This window comes from Danio rerio, chromosome 13 (genome assembly GCF_052040795.2).
Source record: "Danio rerio strain M-AB ecotype USA chromosome 13, GRCz13ab, whole genome shotgun sequence".
NCBI lineage: Eukaryota > Metazoa > Chordata > Actinopteri > Cypriniformes > Danionidae > Danio > Danio rerio.
In genome coordinates, this window is record NC_141033.1 from 31,891,350 (window position 1) to 31,912,349 (window position 21,000).

Consider the following 21,000-nt stretch of genomic DNA (forward strand, 5'->3'; position numbering starts at 1 on the left):
CATCAATCAAACCATCCATTGTTCTATTTATCATTCTATCCATCCATCTACCAATTTATCCTTCTATCTGTCTGTCTGTCTGTCCGTCCGTCCGTCCATTCCTCTATCTGTCTGTCTGTCTATCTGTCTGTCTCTGTCTGTCTGTCCGTCCGTCCGTCCGTCCTTTCCTCTATCTATCTATCTGTCTGTCTGTCTGTCTGTCTGTCTATCTGTCTGTCTCTGTCTGTCTGTCTTGTCCGTCCGTCCGTCCATCTATCTCTTTAATAAATCCAATGTCATCAGAAAAAGGAAGAGAAGTATATTCCTCAATCAATCAGTGTTGTTCATTACAATATTTTTAATAACATCAAGACTATTATACAGTCACTTTGATTTATTAATAGCAAATTGTATATTTATTTAAAAAAATATTCCTCTGTGGTTTTGTTATTTAAAACAAAAAAGCTTTCTCTCTCTCTCTCTCTCTCTCTCTCTCTCTCTCTCTCTCTCTCGTTCTCGCTCTCTTGTTTGACCCAAGACATGTTTTTCCCTCTTTCCTGTTATTGATCAGCTGACACACACTTACGTTTTCCATTAAAAGTGCAACTGATTTTTTCAGCCTCATCTATAAATTCATAGCAAGCATTTGACTTTGCCTGCTGATGCTTTTCAGTTTCAAAGGGTGGAAGGCTGTTTTCATGAGATGATTCCATCTTCGATAGTTCATCATTGTTGAAACCACCATGGCACATCTGTGTGTAAAACTAGCTCATTTCTCCCAATGACTTGTCACACAGTAAATTCATCTCGAGGTGGAGTTATTCAGGGACAATCCTTTTAGTTTAGCGCTGGTTTGACTACAGATTACCCGTTGTAATTGGTTGCTCTCATTTACACAGTGTTCATTCATCAGTGGGCTACATTCAACCTCTTTAAATATTTAAAATCCTTAGACTCATTTTGAAGCAGGGTGACTAAGATGGAGTCTCCTAATACGGCTTGTTAGATATGGATTATTTACCTCTTAGGTCCAGCAAAAACTATTTTGTTGTTGGGCTTTTTTTGCTTTTCATAAAGCGCTTTTTTAGTCTAATATAAAGAAAACATCCAACATTAAATTGGATTTTTGGATTATTTACCTTTTAGTATCAGCAAAAAATATTTTTTATTTATTTATTTTTTTACTTTTTTGCGTTTTATAAAGTTATTTTTTAGGTCTTTTGTCTTGTTATCAATTTAAGAAAAAAAACTTATTGTTATACTAATTAAACTTTATTATTATTATTATAATGTCTTTTTAGACCGATTCTATCAAATCTATATCCTCACAGCTTTCTTTCAAAACTTTTCCTACTCATCCCAATGAACAGGAAGCTGCGATCATTATTTTATTCTTCATATTGTGACACAGTTCCTAGAGAAACGGAATATTAAATAAGAAAACAGTGGCCTTAGCTTGTTTTTTCTACTGTGGGATACATGGATATAGTAAAGTAGGCATTTCATTCAGAAAGATGGGGAAACGGGTTTTAGAAGAGTTATTACAGCCTAAAAGACTTCTCCTGCTCAACATTTCTGATTGTTGTCAAACTAACAGTTGAAATAGCATGATTAAATATGTCCATTACCTCAAAATCACATAATCTGAGTATTTAACTAAAAACAAACAAAGTGCATTTGCAGATTTTAATTAAAGGTTAGAAGGGCAAAGCATTGTTTTTTCTTAATGACATGCGAAGATGAATTGTTCAACACAAATCGGCAATATGAGCTAACAAAATCATATAGTTAGTTTTGATTGCTTAGGGATGTTAAGCATTGTGTCATTTTTAAATAAGGTTCAAGTCCAGTCTTTGACTGTCATAGAGACATCGGGGTTCATTTATATCACTCATATTGGCAAGAAGCTTTGATGTTTCATCATTAAGCTGCCAGTTGTCCCCATAGCAACAAAACAGACCAACCTAGCAACCATTTAAAAACAGCAATAGGGGCTTAATAATAATAATTTCTTACATTTATATAGCACTTTTCTAGACACTCGAAGCGCTTTACACAATGCGGGGGAATCTCCTCATCCACTACCAATGTGCAGCATCCACCTGGATGACACTACAGCAGCCATATTGTGCCAGACTGCATATTACACACCAGCTGATTGGTGGAGAGGAGACAGAGTGATAAAGCCAATTATGATATGAGGATTGTTAAGAGGCCATGATGGACAGTGGGAAAATTTGGCCAGGATGCCGGGGTTAAACACCTACTCTTTTTCGAAGGACGTCCTGGGATTTTTAACAACCACAGAGTCAGGATCTCGGTTTAACGTCTCATCTGAAAGACAGCACTCACTGAGCAGTATAGAATGTTTTTACTGAGGAATTTGTTCATACTGTAATTATTTGTCTGATTATATTTGACATATTATTCTACTAAAATATGAAAAAGTCCTTCTTATTTAGGGATTAAGAAATACTCAAAATCCCTTGTGTAAAACCTCTAATGTGTCAGTTATTTTTTGTGCGGCAAGGAACATTCAGTAAACTAAAGAACCCATACTATGCCAGTCAATGTATTACAGCATGTTTAATTCATTTGCATTGGACATCTATCCATATTTACTTCGAAAACATTAACAGTGTGTCATAAAGCATGCAGCGGCTGATTAACCCATCAATGTGCTAATGTGCTTTTTATTTTTCATATGCATTAATAATAGTAATCTTTGCGTAAATGAATGCATGCTATTTATGTGTGCGGATGCAAGCAGGAAAAAGAAATGAATCTGTAATAGGAAAAGCTTCCTAAATGGCCCGCTGAAAGTCTTGCTCACTGTGTGAATGTGTGTGTGTGTTTGCCCCTCAGCTCTGCTTCAGTTGATGGCGGCGGCTGAGGCAGGCAGAGATGTGGCCTACTTCACTTTCGGAGATGAAGCACTCATGAGGGACGTGCAGGACTTACACAAGTTCCTTAAAGACAATTGTGTCACTGTTGGTAAGGGTTTTGTTTTTTCTAGAACACATTATAAAAATGAATGTTTGTTCTATTCTTATGTGAGGTGGACATTTCTATCCTATTCAACTTTGTTCTATTTATAAAGGTATAATTATATTCAATCTAAAAATACATAATTATCATGGCAATAACTAGATTTTTTGTGAGCAGAAAAGGTGCTGTATGTAAGTATTTGACTTTTCTAACGCGTAAAAGGACAATATCATGTTTGCAGATATTTAAGAAATTTGCCAAGTGAACATTCTTGTTTATCTGAAAAACAGTGCTGAAGTCAATTATTCTGCTTTGAAAATGTGTTTTCCGTGCCGGAACGCTGTTTTTGTTTTGTTTCTTTAATCTGCCCTCTGCCAGTTTAGCCAATTATATTTCAGCACCCCGGTTTCAGTCAGAAAGGCTCTCAAGGCATGCGCCTGTGACTGAAATGCGACCTCTGGTGGACAGTAGTAGAATCCGAAATGAGAGACAGATTCAGAGTTCTACATGAGATTATTAATTAGCAAATAATATAAATATTATGGACGTAAACATTAGGTGAGCAGGTTACATTGCAATCCCGCATTTGTTTTGATCCAGGAATGCAATAACTAGTTCAACCACTGGGTGTCAAACTTACATACTACACCTTTAAATAATACATACGGTAAATTAAACAATCACATCAACAATTCAATTAAAGACAAAAGTGTTAGCAATCCTGTGAAATTAAAATGTATTACATTTTTTAAACATATTTTACACATAATAACCCATTTCTAATAGTTATTTGGTTTGTTTTTGCCAAAGTGACAGTACATAATATTTTACAAATTGTTTTGCAAGATACTAGTATTCAGCCTAAAGTGCCATTTAAATGCTTAACTAGGCAAGTTGTTTAGACGAGTCATTGGATTTGGAAACTGGTTTGTTTCGTAACCAACTGGAAAAAAAAACTAGTAATAATCTTAGAGGGACAATTAATGTTAGACCTAAAAATGAAGTAAACATGAATTATCTGAAATATCAATGTTAAAAAAAATGTAAAATAAATAAAACAAATGAGAAAAGAAAATGACATACCCTGAGTAATTAAATAAATATGACAAACACAACAATAAATGTAACGATGTTGAAATGGCTACAATATTGAGTCATTTGTTTTTTATAATTAAATGATACCATTAGCGGTCTCTGGTATGGTGAAGTTGTGCCTCAACCGACCCCACTCTTTCTGTCCCATTTTTCCTTCATGACGTTTATTGAAAGCTTTTTGAGAAAACGCTGTCAGCCATCTATTGTAGTAAAGTGGAGACGGCAGTAAAACCAGTGTGCTCAGTGATTTATGAACAACTCTGGACTCGACCGACGCCATGATGCTCACCATCCCTCAAATCTTTTTTCTTGTCCCCTTCTCTTTCTCTCAGGCTCTCTGTATGTCTACCTAAAGCAGTACTCTAGCATAGTGTCTAAGCAAGCCCATAGGCCCAACATCAACCTCTATGGGTTCCTCTATGAGAAGGTTGGTACAAATACGGACCCGGAGCCCAGCGACAGCACCTCGACCACTGCAACTTCCCCTTCTCCTGCAGACTGCCATTAATGCTCATCAACCCATCTAAATGCCTCAGTGCTTTCTTCTCCTTTTGGGTGATTGTCTGAAATTTAGTAAAGCACATTATGCCTTTCTTTTCTACCAGTGAGTATGTGTTTAAAGTCACTAACAAGAAGACTGGACTGCAATAGTCACTTTTGACTGTCAATTCTTATTAAAGGGATAGTTCACCCACACGAAAATGAACATTTGCTCGCTTACGAATTGTTCCAAACCTATTTGAGTGTCTTCTGTTGCAAATAAAAAAAAGATAATTTGAGGAATGTTAGAAAGTGTTAGCTATTGATATCCATTCTAAGAAAAACAAATACTATGGAAATCAATGGATACTGACAGATTTATTTTTTTATTTTTTGGGTGAACTATTCTTTTAAGTATCAAACATGGAGAGTATTAACAAAAATGCCACACAAACTGACCTGGGAACAGTTACTGCATGATCCTGTGGAACTAAATGATCCTTTTTAGGTTGGCTGACCATGGAGTAGTTTTTTTTTCCTTATCCAGAAACTAACAGTGATTCATTCAGAATAAAGGTTGTAGAGGTAATGAACAAAATATGCATGAGAATCTCAAAATATGCCGTGAAGTCCCCAGTGACACTTGATTGTGAAACGTGGTGCACAAGATTGATCTTTTATTTGTTTGTTTGTTTGTTTGTTTTCTGTAGTGGGAAAAAGTTCTGGTTGTATATTGAAAAATGTGAAAGTAAATACACTTTTGAAAAAAAATAGACTTGTATCATCGCACTAACAGAACTGCTAGAACTGAAGTCAGATTTTTGTGGGGGGAAAAACATATAGTCTCTGCATGATGTTTTTAGCAATTTATTACACAGGTTTTTACAGTTTCATTTATTCTTTTGATTAAAGGCACCTTTAAGAAATGGGGTTAATATTTAAAGGTAGTGAATATTTTCATATGTTTTGCTGTTTATTTTATTATAATTTGATAATTAAAATTGTTGATTCAAAGACTTGTTATGCTTTTTTTCCTAAAGTTTTTCCAAACCTCAGCTTTATCAGCAGGATGATTGAATAGACTTTCTTTTCACTTTAATTTTTTTCAGTCCTTGTTATTGGTGATGGCTGTATAAAATACATGTTTAGGACTACCTGCTAATCAAAACATGCTAATTTACTCAAATAGATGCATAGTGTACCGCTACTTCTGCTTTATCAAATATTCAATTATTTATGTTCAATTACATATTCAATGCCATCTCTTCATCACAATGAAAAATGAACCTTACAGTGTTTGTCATGTATGTTATTATGGGATTTAAGATTTATCTTTAAGAGGTTAATTTTACATTCATTTTAAAAGTGACATTTTACTACATAAGTAGGTAGATATTTAAACAAAAGCATATTGATTTTAATGATAACAGCAATTTAGGGGTCTAAAAATGCACACTTTGGAAATTATTGATTTATTTATTGAAAATGAAACCATATTATGGTATAAATTACCTCTAGATTTTCCTATAGGGCGTTTTACAATGAGGTTTTTCAGTTTATGAGGAAAATAATGTTGGTGGTAAATTAAACCTATGTGAATTTTACACACCCATATTTGAAAATTTACATTTTAAGCGGTTTATTAGCTGTGAATTTATGAAACATGTTTTTTAAAAAAGCAAATAGATAAAAATGTGAGTCATGATTTAATGAAAACAGTAATATAATGCAAATGCATTGTACATGTTTAATTTATAGGCATGCACAAAGCCTATAAACAAGGATGCGTCGATAGAGGTCGTTCCTGTGGGGTGTTATAGCCTACACAACCCATCCTCATATTGGAAAGGTCAAAGCCGGTCCATCAACACTCAAGAATTAGGAAGATATATTATAAAAATGAATTATATGTGGATGATTTTAAAACAAGCCAACATGCTTCTTAATGAATTATAAATCTGTGCAGTATTTTCTTTTTAATAAACATTGACAACTTAGACAACTCATTGATGCCTGCGGTATGGTGACATGTTGACCAATTAAAAATGACATATCATAGTAGAGTATCTGCAACAATTGAATGTGTCATCTACTCACAAATCAGTGTGTGAGTACTCGGCAACCAAAACAATACTGCTTAGTTAGGAGTGCATGTGCAACCTCTCCTGTCGTACACCCAACCGATTGTGGGGATCAAACTTGCAATTCCCGCATGGGTGGCAACGAGGAGGCTAAAGAGCTTGACCGCTAGTCTGTCAGTAGAGCACCTTTTGAGATCAAAGTTAGGCCATGTCCACATACAGGTATTTTTATAAGTGGAGTTTTCTTCTAATTTATTTATTTATTTATGTCGTTCACTTCAAAATGCATATTGTACTTTAATGGATGTTAAGATAATGACACTTTTAGGGTGAGTTCACAACAAATGCGAAATTAAGTATATTTCGTAAGAAAATTGCATTAGCGTGAGAACAGAGGTGGATTATCGTTTTGTGACTGAACAACGCAAAATACACTGCACACTTGCCGCAAACGTGGAGTTCGCCTCATTCACATTTTCTCCGTTTGGTTTGCTGGGCAATTAGGAAGAAGAAAACAGTGCATAGCTGGTCTGATGAGACAAAACTCTGGTTGCTGTGACCACACTATACCTAGAGTTTCGGAAAAATATCCACCCTGGCCAGAGTTTTCAGAAAGTTTTGGTTTCAGTCACTCGATACTCCATTTTTGTGCAGACAAACTGCAAAACCATGTCAAAAAAGAGTGGTTTTGAAATTACCCGGGTTCGTGGAGACAGGGCCTTACACTGTAACGCCACCAATGTAACCGTTCTGCTTTAATTGATCATAGGAGTGAGGTTTACCCACAAAGTACTTATCCGCTGATCTCCAATAAACTCAGCCCCTAAAACCTCATTCCCATCCGGGTCATGGCACCAATACCATTCTGCTTTGAATGATCATGGGAGTGAAGTTTACCCACAAAGTACTTATCGGTTGATCTCCAATAAACTCAGCCCCTAAAACCTCATTCCCATCCGGGTCACGGCACCAATGTCACCATTCTGCTTTGAATGATCATGGGAGTGAGGTTTACCCACAAAGTACTTATCGGTTGATCTCCAATAAACTCAGCCCCTAAAACCTCATTCCCATCCGGGTCACGGCACCAATGTCACCATTCTGCTTTGAATGATCATGGGAGTGAGGTTTACCCACAAAGTACTTATCGGATGATCTCCAATAAACTCACCCATTAAAACCACACTCCCCATCCAGGTCACAGCACCAATGTAACCATTCTGTATTGATTGATCATGGGAGTGAGGTTTACCCACAAAGTACTTATCGGCTGATCTGCAATAAACTCGGCCCCTAAAACCTCACTCCCATTCGGGTCACAGTGCCAATGTAACCATTCTGGTCAAGTGATCACACAAAGCTCTCAAAAGCTGACTTCCATTACACTCACCCCTAAACCTCACTCCCATCCAGGTCACGGCATCAATGTAACCCATCTAGTTTGACACCCACTGCCATTGATAAAATAGCATCTATTGTCATTTACAATATCTGTGTGTATAGGGATTTTAACAACATTGCCATCTGTTTCTGAAACTATTCAAAACAAAAGAGAAACTTTTCTATTGTTATTACATATCTATTACATGTCTACACATATTTTTAGTAAACTCTTCAGTCTGACTAATCGTACACTCTAACTTTTAAAAAAGCAGATCTAGATTAGATAGATCTAGATTGTGTTAAACTGCATAATCTTTCCTAATTGGACCATGTTTTAATAGTCTTAAATCATAAATCCTGTTTGATCATCATCTTTACCACTTAGTATCCAAACGATAGTATCTTATAAATACACTATTGTTAGCTATACATTTGTTTTCTCAAATACTGGGGTATTAAAGGGCCAGACTTTAATAGAAATTGAAATGCCATTATGTTCTTGTCAACATTTGTTTCATTTCATGAATGAAATTGTAGTCATCAAATCACGTTGTTTCGTTTTTAAATGACGCCTACTTTTAATAAGATCCCTGCTAAGGGAGGCTTTAGCGCCGTCTGTTTCAAGGGTTGAAGTCAGAGAGCAACAAAATGGCATTTTCACTTCATAATTGCATGACCTTACTTGTGCTTGGTTACAAGATGCTTTTTTGCTCTGACAGTCCTTTAATCTGGAGTTTTGATTATGGCACTGAACGAGAGCGATGAATGTTGATGTTTTATTATAATGATGTGTATAACAGCATCGCAGTTTGAACCTCTGACTCATATGGCATCTACTATAATGCTACTTCATATAATACGCTGTCACTAACTGTGTTTACATCTAACGCTAGCTTTGTGGAATTTTTCCATATATGAAAAGGTCATTCATGATAGTGTGATCCTGAAAATGGTGCATTTGAGATTCTCTTAAGGCTGTATTTTAATCATGACTGTTCTTATTTCTGAAACGACTATGATAGCAGCCCAGTAATGATTGATGACAATGCTTTCTTTTTTTCTGGTTGTTGGCCACTAAGAGTGATGAAACTAGTTTTGAGGGACTGAGGGGGAGGGAAGGCAATTAGCTCAGACTGTAAAATCCGCCAACATAAAGACCATCAATCTAGATGACTGAAACCACATGTTCAAGTGAATTCGGCACGATCCCTCAGAAAATTAGGAAAGCATAATTGTCTAAATGTAATTAAGAATCAGAGGTTATAGAAAATATCAATGTTCTCATTACACCCTGGCACAACTTAATTTGAAACCATTTTTATAAATATTTGATTGGATTTTAAACATGCTGTGGCTGAAGTTGTTTGGGATTGTCTGGTAATTAGTGTATAGCTTTTAACAGGAACATGCAAGGAAGGAAAGAGAACAGCCGAGTGTGCCCAGTGTTACAGGAGCGTCAGGTATGTCTTCAGCATGAATGTAGTTTGAAGTTATCATAATTCCAGTTTGCAAATGTGACATTTAGTAAACTGTTTATTAGGTGGAACAACCTTGACACACACAAATATATCCGTAGAAATATTTGCGCTAAAATTTTCACAGGACTTAGTTGAAACAATAACTTTCCACTGTCATAATTAATTGAGTGATTTTATGCTTAACAAGCCGGTTCATTTGATCAACAGTACCTTAAAAGCAGTTATACTTTGATGCATTTTATTATTTTAAATAAATTTCCTATTTTAATGTATTTAAAAATTGTATTTATTCCTCTGAAGATGTTTTGTATCATTACTCAAATCACACAATCCTTTTAAAATACAGTTGTTGTTATTATCAATATTTATTAAAAGTTGAGTTATTTATTCAGCATTCAGCAAAAAATCTCTAGTCAAATGTCCCACTATCCTTTGGCTTAATCCTTGATTTATTAGGGCTCGCCACAGCAGTATGGATTGCCAATTACTCTGGCATATGTTTTTTATGCTACAGATTTTTTGCTTTCAGATGCAAAAAAAAAAAAAAAAACACTAGAAACTGTTTTTTTTTTTTTTTACACAGTAATAATGCAACATATATTTTTAAATATATAATTATTTATTTGGTTAGTAGTTTATTTTAAGTAGTTTTTTATGTTACTGTAGATCTAATGCAGAGCAGGTGAGCAGAAAGTGACTTTAGAATAACATTACATATCTGTTCTGTTAAATATATATATATATATATATATATATATATATATATATATATATATATATATATATATATATATATATATATATATATATAATCTTCAAACTTTTGACCTGTAAAGAAAAATGTGATATTGAATTGTTTTTTTGATATGTAGTATTAAATTATTCTTACTGACAAATAGGTAAAATCATTGGCATTGCGTTCTTATAGTTACATAATTGATTTACTCATAGAAAAATTAAACTTTATCAGTCACATGTTGCTGAAAATGTTTTACTTTCTATTCGATGGGTATAATACACTGTAAATCCCCAAAAATTAAGGTAAGTCAAACCATTTAAGTTCAAAAACTAATAAATGAAGATAACTCAAACCAGCTGAGTACTGTAAAACCCAATAAGTTAAGGCAACTCAAAACTTTTAAAGAAAGCAATTGCTACAATGTTATTCGAGTACTGTGAACTAACTCCATTAAAGTTGAAGTAATGAAGTATTTAATAAACTCATTACCATCAACACTGAGATTAAAACTTTTCAAATGAGTAGAATTAACTTAATCCATTTTAAGTTACCTACACTTTTTGCCTTGAATAAATTTGACTGTTGCGTTTTACAGTGTATGTAAAGATCACTATATTTATTAGGCTACAACTCCAGCTATTACATGTACATACTCATTTCATCTCTGATATGCAGGTTTGTTGTATCTGATATATACAGGAGTATTTCCACGGCACATGTATCTTGCATAATTCTACCTAATAACTCAGTGAGTTTGGCTATCTGCCAAAAGCGTTGAGTGTTGGTGTAGCTACTGAACGTTATGCAATAATAACAGCTAGATACTTTTGAAGGATACAATGATGAATAAAGAAACCTAAAGGCACTTTTACACCGGCTGTCATTTGAGATGCTGCAGTTTAGAGTTCAAAGTGTCCTGCTGCAGTGCGCGTGCATGCGGATTAACGAACGGATTTGACGTTGCAGAGAGAATATAGGACACCGAGACCTAAACTCCAGCCTGAATCAAACGACAGACAACATCTGAACTCACGCGAACCATCTTCATCTGCGAGCAGCTCAAGGTGAAATTTAAATGTTATGCCATTGCCATAGAGATGACGCTACAGTACGTGAACACTGTCGTGTGTCGCGCGCATGGAAACACACATAACCTTGACTGGTAACAGCTGTAACCAATCGACCAATCCATGCGTTTTACGACTGTCCCGTCAGCTCTTATATTTGAATCGCACAGGCTAGATATATTGGAAGTGATTGGGGTAGCGGACTTTGACGTTGCTCAAATCAATTTGTCATTGAAAGGTGAAGATGTCCTTTCAGTAAATCGCCGGTAGTTGAAGCTCTGATATAACGTAAATAGATTTTTTTTTTTCAGTGCGATATATAACGTTAGTAGCCTAATCCATGAGAGCATCTGATGAGTCAACAAAGGAGGATTCTATTAAATATGCTAACCTTAGTACTTGAAAATTATTAGAGTGGTATAATCATGTCATGTAAATATTAGCCGATTATTTATTAATTAATATAATATTGCCCAAAACAGTTCTCATCAAAATGATCAGATGGCCAATCAAATAAAAGAAGGTGGAGCCTAAATCACAGATCATTGGCAAAAGTAGATTTTCAAGATGCTTCGGTTTTTTAACAAAGAAAGAGTATAAGGGAAGACGATATCAGCCTTATTTTGCATCATTTGTCGTGTTTTGTGATGGAAATGTGAAACCATCAACATTACTGGACTTTCAATTTGATAAATGTCATGTGAGGACATGTCAATCAGGCTATTATGATGCATGGGAAAATAACTGTTTTAAGGTTTACGGCGGTTTAGAAAAGTCGAGGTTGAAAACTGCCAAATGTTCCTACGGTTTACAGTAGCGTTATGTACGATTTTTGTATTGTTTACTTTTTTTATTTAATTTTTTTTAGGACAAAAGTGTCTCCAGTAGAAAAGATCTTCAAAGATGCCTTTTGACATTGTAAAGAAAGCTGTGTTTTTGTAACAAATAAAGACATCAGAAGTCAATGATTAATTTAAATTATTTTGCCAGACATATTTACTGTTCCAAAATATTTTAAATGTTTCCCAAATTAAAACATATTGTGCTCAAAATGGGGAAAAAAGTAGTTTTTTTTTTTTTTTTTTTTTTTACCAGGACATTTCAAAATAACATTTTATGAAACCTAGATATTTTTATCCAAGGTTATCATAACATCACAATCATATACGGCCCATTCCTATATTCTAATAGCATTTTGCCTCAAATATTAAAATGCCAATTTAAAACTCATTTTAATAGAAAAGATTATTACAACACCACCTTTCTCCACATCACATTACATGCTTAAAAAAATAAAAACTAAATAAATAGATAAGTCAAGAAAAAACTGTGCTGATTCTCCTTTTCAACAACAAAACTCTGTAATGTATTTAAAGGGATAGCTCACTCAAAAATGAAAATCTTGTTCACCATTCCACTTGTTCTAAACGCTGTTTTAATTTCTTTCTTTTCTTGAAAACAAAAAGATATTGAAGCTATTTGACTTTCATAGTATTTTTTTTTTTCATCTTAATATGGATATCAATGGCTGCTGGTGGGTGAGGCAGTGGCGCAGTAGGTAGTGCTGATGCCTCACAGCAAGAAGGTTGCTGGGTCGCTGGTTCGAACCTCAGCTCAGTTGGTGTTTCTGTGTGGAGTTTGCATGTTCTCCCTGCCTTCGCGTGGGTTTCCTCCAGGGGCTCTGGTTTCCCCCACAGTCCAAAGACATGCGGTACAGGTGAATTGGGTAGGCTAAATTGTCCGTAGTGTATGAGTGGGTGTGTGTGAATGTGTGTGTGGATGTTTCCCAGAGATGGGTTGCAGCTGGAAGGGCATCCGCTGCATAAAAACTTGCTGGATAAGTTGCTGGTTCATTCCTCTGTGGTGACCCCGGATTAATAAAGGGTCTAAGCCGAAAAGAAAATGAATGAATGAGTGGCTGCTGGTTTAGAATATTTTGTTTTGTGTTGAGCAGAAGAATAAAACTCCTTAATGTTTAAAACCACTGGAGTGTGAGTAAATCGCGAGAAAGTGCCTTTAAATAAGACCATAACATCACCTACCCTCATCCCCTTCACAACACAGCCAATCAATCAGATACATGGTTACAGAAACTGAAGAGAGATAAAACATTGACAATATGCGTTTTCACCATTTTACATTTGCATTGCTTAAGACATGGTTAGAACCTTGAATTAGCACCAAAACAGGGCTGTTGATCCAACACTAACAAGTTGGCTTGTATAAAATTCCAAAATCAAACAAGTGCTCAGTGCTCAAGGGGTAGCTTAAATAATGTATGTGCTCTTTGGGTAAGGGATTCATCAGAATAAACAGCAAAAATCAGTCCAACATTTTTTGAGTGCCTTGGACTGATTTTTGCTTCTTCTTTTTTTTTAATTTTGCTTGTACTGTATAAGGTTAAATCCCACAAATACACTATTTCTGAAAATATTTTTATCATTCTCAATATTTCAAACATAAAGAACTTGATTAATTCTGCCATGGTACCTTTCTGTTTTTCGGCAGGTTTGCAGACATGAATCAGCTGAGGCCCCTGGCTGGTGCTCTGAGAAGCAGCAGCCAATGGATGAGGGGCCACGTGGGGACAGGGAAGCGAGTGTTTGACCTGCGTCGTAACTGTTCGAGCGGGGTTACTGAGCCCTCATTGGCGGCCTGCAGCTCCAGCTATGTTGTGGAGATGTACTACGCTTGGCTGGAGGATCACAAAAATGTTCATGAGGTGCAGAGAACATCCATTAAAGGCACCTCCTTTCTGTCCTAGTACAGAAACCAAGTGTGCATGCAAAAAAAAAATATTTTCATAAATTCATAACAAAGTTCATCACATGTCTAGTCTTTGTCATGTTTACATTTACATCTTAGTTTAGTGTCACTGTTAGTTATACACTGTAAAATCCAAAAAGTTAAGGTATTTTAAACCATTTGAGGAAACCGATTGCAACAAACCATTTAAGTTCAAAAACTAATCCTAATGAGTACTGTGAACTTAATCTATTTGAGTAAACTAAGCAATTTGAATAAAATCCAAAAAATGAAAAGAAAGAAGCAGAGATGGGGTGGACAGGGGGATTCTTCAAAAACTAAAATAAGGGAGGTAAAGAAAACAGGCTATTTATGTAGGCTTGAATTCGTCTGATTGGTCAATTGTTTGATTGTTGATGTGATGTGATCAAGCATGTAATCCTCTTGGAATTAATTTATAAAATTTCTTGTCTTTTTTTCTACACAACACAAAAGAAGCTACTGTATTTCTAAATATATTGATATACCAAATAACATGACACTTTTGGGTGAACTATCATTTAAGCTCTTGTTTTGAACTAGTAAATAGGAAAATGTAATCTAAAATATATTTTTGCTTTGTTTGCAATAGTCTTGGGATGCGTACTTCCGTAACGCTGAAGCCAGCAGTTCTGTGGAGTCTGGAGAGAAGCCTCTGTCCATGCTGCTGCAGGGGCGAACCATGTCCCAGACACCTGCTATGTCAGAGAAGGTTGTGGAGGATCATCTGGCAGTCCATACTCTTATTAGAGCCTATCAGGTTAGGCATTATAACTCCCACAATATAATACAGGTTTTTATGTGAATGTTAGCGTTCATGCACAGTTGAAGTTACCATAAGGCTGCACTATTAACCAAAGGCAATTTACGGCACATTTTGTCAGCTGGTTCTGTAATCAGCAGTAAATCTCCAGCACCTGCTCTTCACTGACAAGCTATTTGAAATATTGTTGATTTTTATCGGCACGATTCTGAAATGAGAGATCATCATTTTGGGGTTTGCATTGCTTCTCAGTAGGTCTGCAACTTAATATTACTTTGATAATCAATTAATTGGTGGATAATTTGGTTAATCGAATACTCTGATAAAAACTCTCATGATAAGACTTTTTAAAATTTGAAGTTTTGCTTGTTATAACTATATAATACTGTAAATCGGGGTATTATGTTTAAAAGTATACTTTAAAAAATGCAAAAGCCTGACATCCTGAGTTTAATGATCTTTAATGTTGACATTTTAAAGATTTTAATCTTAAATGAAAAGCAAAGTTTGTTTTTAAACAGTAAAACTTCTGTAAATATCCAAAATATAAATAAACAAATACAAATAGACAAGTGTTTTATTCCTGTTATGCTCACATTGTGAAATCAGGACATAAACATGCTGACAATAGGACATTACAGCAGAATTTATTAAAATATCAAAATTGTAATCAATAAACAACAAATATTTATTTTTGAAACAGAGGTAAAAGTAACAAGAACAGGTAAACTCTCACTGCTCAGTCAGTGCACAAATGTAACGTTATTAGCATTTGCCAAAAAAACTCAACATTGACTCATTGTAAGATTCTACTGCTGCTGTTTTTGGCTGGTTTTGAATAAGAGATGTCACACTCTATTCACACTGTTTAATTTAAGCTAATCTAAGTAGTGCCATTCAATTAATGATTGCCACAGCTCATGAGTTGATTGTGCAATGTGATACTCATAAGTTGCAGCTGAAATGATCTAGTGAGAATGGCCGAAGTTAGCAATCAGTTTAAGCAAAAGCTTGGAGGGCTTGGGATGCATGCTTTTTTTCCTACAGCTGTCTCTGTACTCTCCATCCGCTTGTTAAGAGTGATGTCACGTGAAGCAGCTTCCGGGTCCAAGTGCTCTATCAGACTGTATGGGCAGACTCAACAAATGGTAATAATAAACGTTTTCAAAGCAATGTAATACTTTCGAAAATCAGGATCGCAATATAGGCCTAATATCCCATGGCCAGAAAGTGATTAATTTTTTATAGACTGCTAAACTTTGGTATTTGTAATGCAGCAAACCTAGAGACTGATGTGTACACCATGATTTTCATGATTAAGTGGTTATAAACTAATATATTCTCAACTCAAATGAGTAGCGGCTTGGACCCGGAAACAGTATTCCACACGTCACCGATACGTCACGACTTAACAAGTGAACTGCGTGAGTGGCTGTGCATCTTGTACATTGCTCCTCAGTCATGTGAGCAGCCCAACTAATCGATAAAGGCATTTGTTGACAACAAATTTTAATTAAATTAAATTGATAGTTGTTGCAATCATAGTTCTCAGCGTACTATGACGCTGTGTTGCTGCTACATTTGAAAGCATGTGAAAATACGACATTAATAACATCTTTTACTTTAAACTCACTTCTGTCAAGTGTTTAAAACAAATCCTTCTGTGAGATTAATCAGGGGCAACGCAGTGGCGCTGTAGGTAGTGCTGTCGCCTCATAACAAGATGGTTGCTGGTTCGAGCCTTGGCTGGGTCAATTGGCGTTTCTGTGTTGAGTTTGCATATTCTCTCTGCGTTTGTATGGGTTTCCTCTGGGTGCTTTGGTTTCCTCCTCAGTCCAAAGACATGCGGTACAGATGAATTGGGTAAGCTAAATTGTCCTTAGTTTATGGGTGTGTACAGTATGCATGTTTCCCAGAGATGGGTTGCAGCTGGAAGGACATCCGCTGCGTAAAACATATGCTGGATAAGTTGACAATTCATTCTGCTGTGGCGACCCCAGATTAATAAAGGGACTAAGCCGAAAAGAAAATGAATGAATGAGATTATTTAGTAGTCATGTGACTGTTAGTTATGTGAAATCAGTAATGTGGCTGCCAGCACATCATCCAGGTTGATTAATTCATTCATTTTCTTTTCGGCTTATCCAGCATGAGTTTTACGCAGCTGATGCCCTTCTAGCTGCAACCCATTACTGGGAAACATCCATACACTATGGACAATTTTAGCTTACCCAATTCACCCATACCTCATGTCTTTGAACTTGTGGGGGAAACCCACGTGAACACAGGGAGAACATGCAAACTTCACACAGAAACGCCAACTAACCCAGTCGAGGCTTGAACCAGTGACCTTCTTGCTGTGAGGTGAACATGCTACCCACTGCGCCACTGTGCAACCCCATCATCCAGGTAGATGCAGGACAATAATGGGGTGGTGTGGAGAGCCACCCCATCCCCCAATTCCATGCAATTGTAAAGCACTTAGCATTAGCATTGTGAAAGATCACCTACTGTACCTTTAATTTCCTGGGTCTCTTCTTCACAGCATATTTGAAGTTTCAGCACCAAAACACCCTCTGGGCTACAGAGGAGATTTCCTACCTATTACAGAGCCATGCTTTCCTAGCAAGATGTGCAATCATAGCTTTTGCTAAATCACAATTTTGATTTCAGTTTGATTTATCGTGCAGCCATAAGTCAACACCTTTCAAAGTACACTTAATTTGACAACTTGCACAAGTGCAAAATGTGGTATAATAACGATTATTTCTTGTACAGTGTATATGCTTGTTTAAAGTAATGAACTATGAAAAATTCTTTGTACGTAAAAAAGCTATCTGTATTTACCTCACACATGCACCCATCAATAGGTGTCTGTTGTTTTTGCTGTCTTCAGTAGTTTGCTGTTGTTCTCATTCCAAATCCTCTCTTTCATTTTGCGAAACAAAAACCAGGTTCATTGTTTGTGCAAAAACTATTTGAGCTGCACATACATTGTGAACAAAGCAATTGTGTTGTGTGCACAGTACTAATGATTAAATGTGTGTCACATGCACTGTATGCATACTTAATTGATTGCCCTCTGGTGGCCGGCTACAGCATTGGAGATAAACCCCGCCCTGTCAGAGAAAACAAATGGAATGTGAGCCAGGCCAAAAAATAATCAAATTACAGTTCGACTAAGTTTTTCTTAAATATTTTGTCCACAGTTTTAGGGAGTTCTAATTACAGAGATTAGTTTTTCTAGAAGGCTTGATGCTAAAAAAAAAGGCATGTGGCATCATGACTGTAAACTTGTGATTGAGTCAGCAGGAGTTTGGGCAGAGGCTCGTGCTGCAAATAGCATCATTGGAGTAAATGACAGCATTTCAATATTTCAACTTTACTTTTCTACAGTGGAAGAAAGTAATATGCCAGACAGCCATCTTTTTTGCAGTCCATGGTACGCTAAATTAAATGTTCATTCATTTCATTCATTTTCTTGTCGGCTTAGTCCCTTTATTGATCCGGGGTCGCCACAGCAGAATGAACCTCCAACTTATCCAGCAAGTTTTTACGCAGCGGATGCAATCCTGCCACAACCCATCTCTGGGAAACATCAACACACACATTCACACACACACTAGGGACAATTTAGCCTACCCAATTCACCTGTACCGCAAGTCTTTGGACTGTGGGAGAAACCGGAGTACCCGGAGGAAACCCACGTGAAGGCAGGGAGAACTTGCAAACTCCTAAATTAAATGTTACTGTGTCTATTGACAAATGTATATATGTGTATTACATAATGTACGTGTCTGGCAGCTTTGCTTTCCATCCTACCCACACTTGGAAGTTTTTCTGATTTTGATAATATATAATATTATATATTAATGTGATTATTTACATTATTTTATTATATTTAATGATCATTATAACTATATTTATAGTTAAGCCTTTAGACAGAAAATGCTGAGTTTCAAGGGAGGTTTTTCAACGGAGAGAATTTAATTCACAATAAATTATTTCGATGAGAAAACCCAATCATATTCACTAGCATTGGCACTGAACTGCATAAAATCAAAGGCATGTCTGTACACCCGTACATTTTAAAGTGTCCCTGTGTAGATATGCAAATCACATGATTAATTCTACCCTAATTAGACTAGCTTTTTTTCTTTTGAAAATGAAAATATCAAAGAGATTGCTTGAATCAAAACAGGTGGTAATATTTTCCCTGCTTCCTCTAATTAATTAGACGAAGTATCGAAGGGATTTATTAAATTCTGTCTTTTGGCAAAGCCAGCATTTTCTTCCCATCTCTTGTCACTAGCCTGTTGGGATTGTATGTTGAACTTATTGCGAATCCTTAGGAGATTTATTTGCATATGTCACACTGGTTCATATTTGTGTCGATCAGATTTCCTGTACTTGAGTTACTAGCTCATAAAAAATACAGTATCTTACTCTTACTCTGTGTATAGAGATGGCAATGCACATTCAGTTTTATGCCTTTTGCTCAGGTACGTGGTCACCATGTAGCTCGACTGGACCCTCTTGGCATTCTTACAGCCGATCTGGATTCCTTCGTTCCTTCAGATTTGATCACATCAATTGACAAACTTGGTGATGTATTCATTTAGTGCCTTCATAATTCATATAAACACTCATTTCCTTTTACTGTCCTACTTAAAGAAGGATGTTTTGAAGACATCCTAGTAAATGCTGACTTAGTTCCTGGCTTGGGGCTCATCCTTAAGTGTGTTTTTTCTGTTAGCCTTTCCCTCACCACAGTTCAATGATGCATGTGCTGAGTAATAAACTTCTCTTTGAATATAATTTGCTGCTAAATATTTTGCATATTACAGACCTGATGATGTGACAATGTAGTATTTTGAACAAGCATAAAAAAATGCAATTAAACAGTGAATACTTGAATATTCATTGTCATTCTCTTTTACTGCAATATGCATTTACAGTGCTCAGAATAATTGAGCACACCACATTTTGCATTTAAACAAGACAGATTTACTAAACAGATATATTTATTAAAAAAGAATTTAGTCACCAAACAGATTTAGATGAATTCAAGAAAAATATTGCAAAAACAATTACAACCTACCAAATTTCAACTAATTTTTTTTATACTTTTTACTTCTCATGATTTTTCCTCTTTTCATTTAATATTTTTCTATAACATAAATTTGGCTGTACTAGTTTTTGGACTGTTATTGTAAGTTATTTTCTTTGACAAGCTTCAGATTTGGCTTCAGTACTGACAAATCTAATGTATATGCACAAACATAATATTGTATAGCTTCCTATTAAAAATATGCATTTAAAAGTTAGATTTGTGAGGGGTGTACTTATATACGCTGAGCACTGTATGTAAAAAAAAAAGTTTATTTTTGTTGTATTGTACAATATATTTAATTCTTGAGGAATTTAATTTAATGTAAGAATGCATACAGATTCTGCCAAAAACTTCTACATATACAATTGAAAGCAGAAGTTTACATACGCTGTATAAAAAAGGCACATAACCATTTAAAAAAAAATCAGATGTTGACTAAACTTTTTCTTTTTTAGTTAAGTTAGGATTATCAAATTGGTTTCTGTTATGCTTAATAGCAGAATAATGAGAGAGATTTTTTGAGAAATTGTTATAACTTTTCTTGAAAGTCAAGTTTACAATCAATAAGATTATTATGCCACTGAAAAAGCTCAGATGATGGTGTCAAGGTTTTGGAAGTTTTCTGATTAGCTAATTGACAACATTTAAGTTGATTGGAGGCACAACTGTAGAATAGTATTTAAGGAAAACCTTAACACACTGCTTCCTTGTGTGACAACATGGAAAAATCAACAAGCCAGAATCATAAAAAAAAAAAAAAATCCAGATTACGGTTAGCTAAATTTACTCTGGGAAAAATAATAATTTTTGGAGACATGGCCTGTGGTCTAACGGAACTAAGATTGAACTGTTTGGCCATAATGACCAGTGTTACGTTTGTAGGACAAAGGGGAAAGCCTAGGAACACCATCCCAACTGTGAAGTATGGGGGCGGCAGCATCATGTTGTGGGGCAGGAGGGACTGGTCCACTTCACAGCATAGATAGCATCATGAAGAAAGAACATCATGTAGAAATACTGAAGCAACATCTCAAGACATCAGCCAGGAAA

At 35.6% G+C, this 21,000-nt stretch overlaps 2 protein-coding genes and 1 long non-coding RNA gene across 7 annotated transcripts in view; 2 read left to right on the top strand and 1 right to left on the bottom strand.

The window, feature by feature from the left end:
• Nucleotides 1-5,556, top strand: part of parga (poly (ADP-ribose) glycohydrolase a) — a 55,949-nt gene extending 50,393 nt beyond the window's left edge. For 2 of the 3 annotated variants that reach the window (XM_087279475.1, XM_087279474.1), the window contains exons 17-18: nt 2,845-2,973; nt 4,395-5,556. In XM_087279475.1, the coding sequence (XP_087135601.1) occupies nt 2,845-2,973; nt 4,395-4,570 (305 nt within the window). In that variant the 3' untranslated portion in view covers nt 4,571-5,556. The remainder of the gene's footprint in view (nt 1-2,844; nt 2,974-4,394) is intronic. The other variant, XR_015506007.1, reaches the window with a different exon arrangement.
• On the bottom strand, nt 4,779-10,017 carry LOC147834225 (uncharacterized). Its single transcript, XR_015506061.1, has 2 exons — nt 7,569-10,017; nt 4,779-7,453 (listed from the first exon to the last, which is right to left on the bottom strand). It is a non-coding gene; the product is annotated as an uncharacterized LOC147834225 (long non-coding RNA).
• Nucleotides 10,018-11,141: 1,124 nt separating this feature from the next.
• ogdhl (oxoglutarate dehydrogenase L) overlaps nt 11,142-21,000 on the top strand; it is a 51,381-nt gene continuing 41,522 nt past the window's right edge. For all 3 annotated transcript variants that reach the window (XR_015506003.1, XR_015506004.1, XM_087279468.1), the window contains exons 1-4: nt 11,142-11,287; nt 13,799-14,012; nt 14,667-14,834; nt 19,340-19,442. Coding sequence is in view for 1 of the 3 variants with exons in the window: in XM_087279468.1 (XP_087135594.1) it covers nt 13,809-14,012; nt 14,667-14,834; nt 19,340-19,442 (475 nt within the window). In the remaining 2 variants the exon portion in view is untranslated. The remainder of the gene's footprint in view (nt 11,288-13,798; nt 14,013-14,666; nt 14,835-19,339; nt 19,443-21,000) is intronic.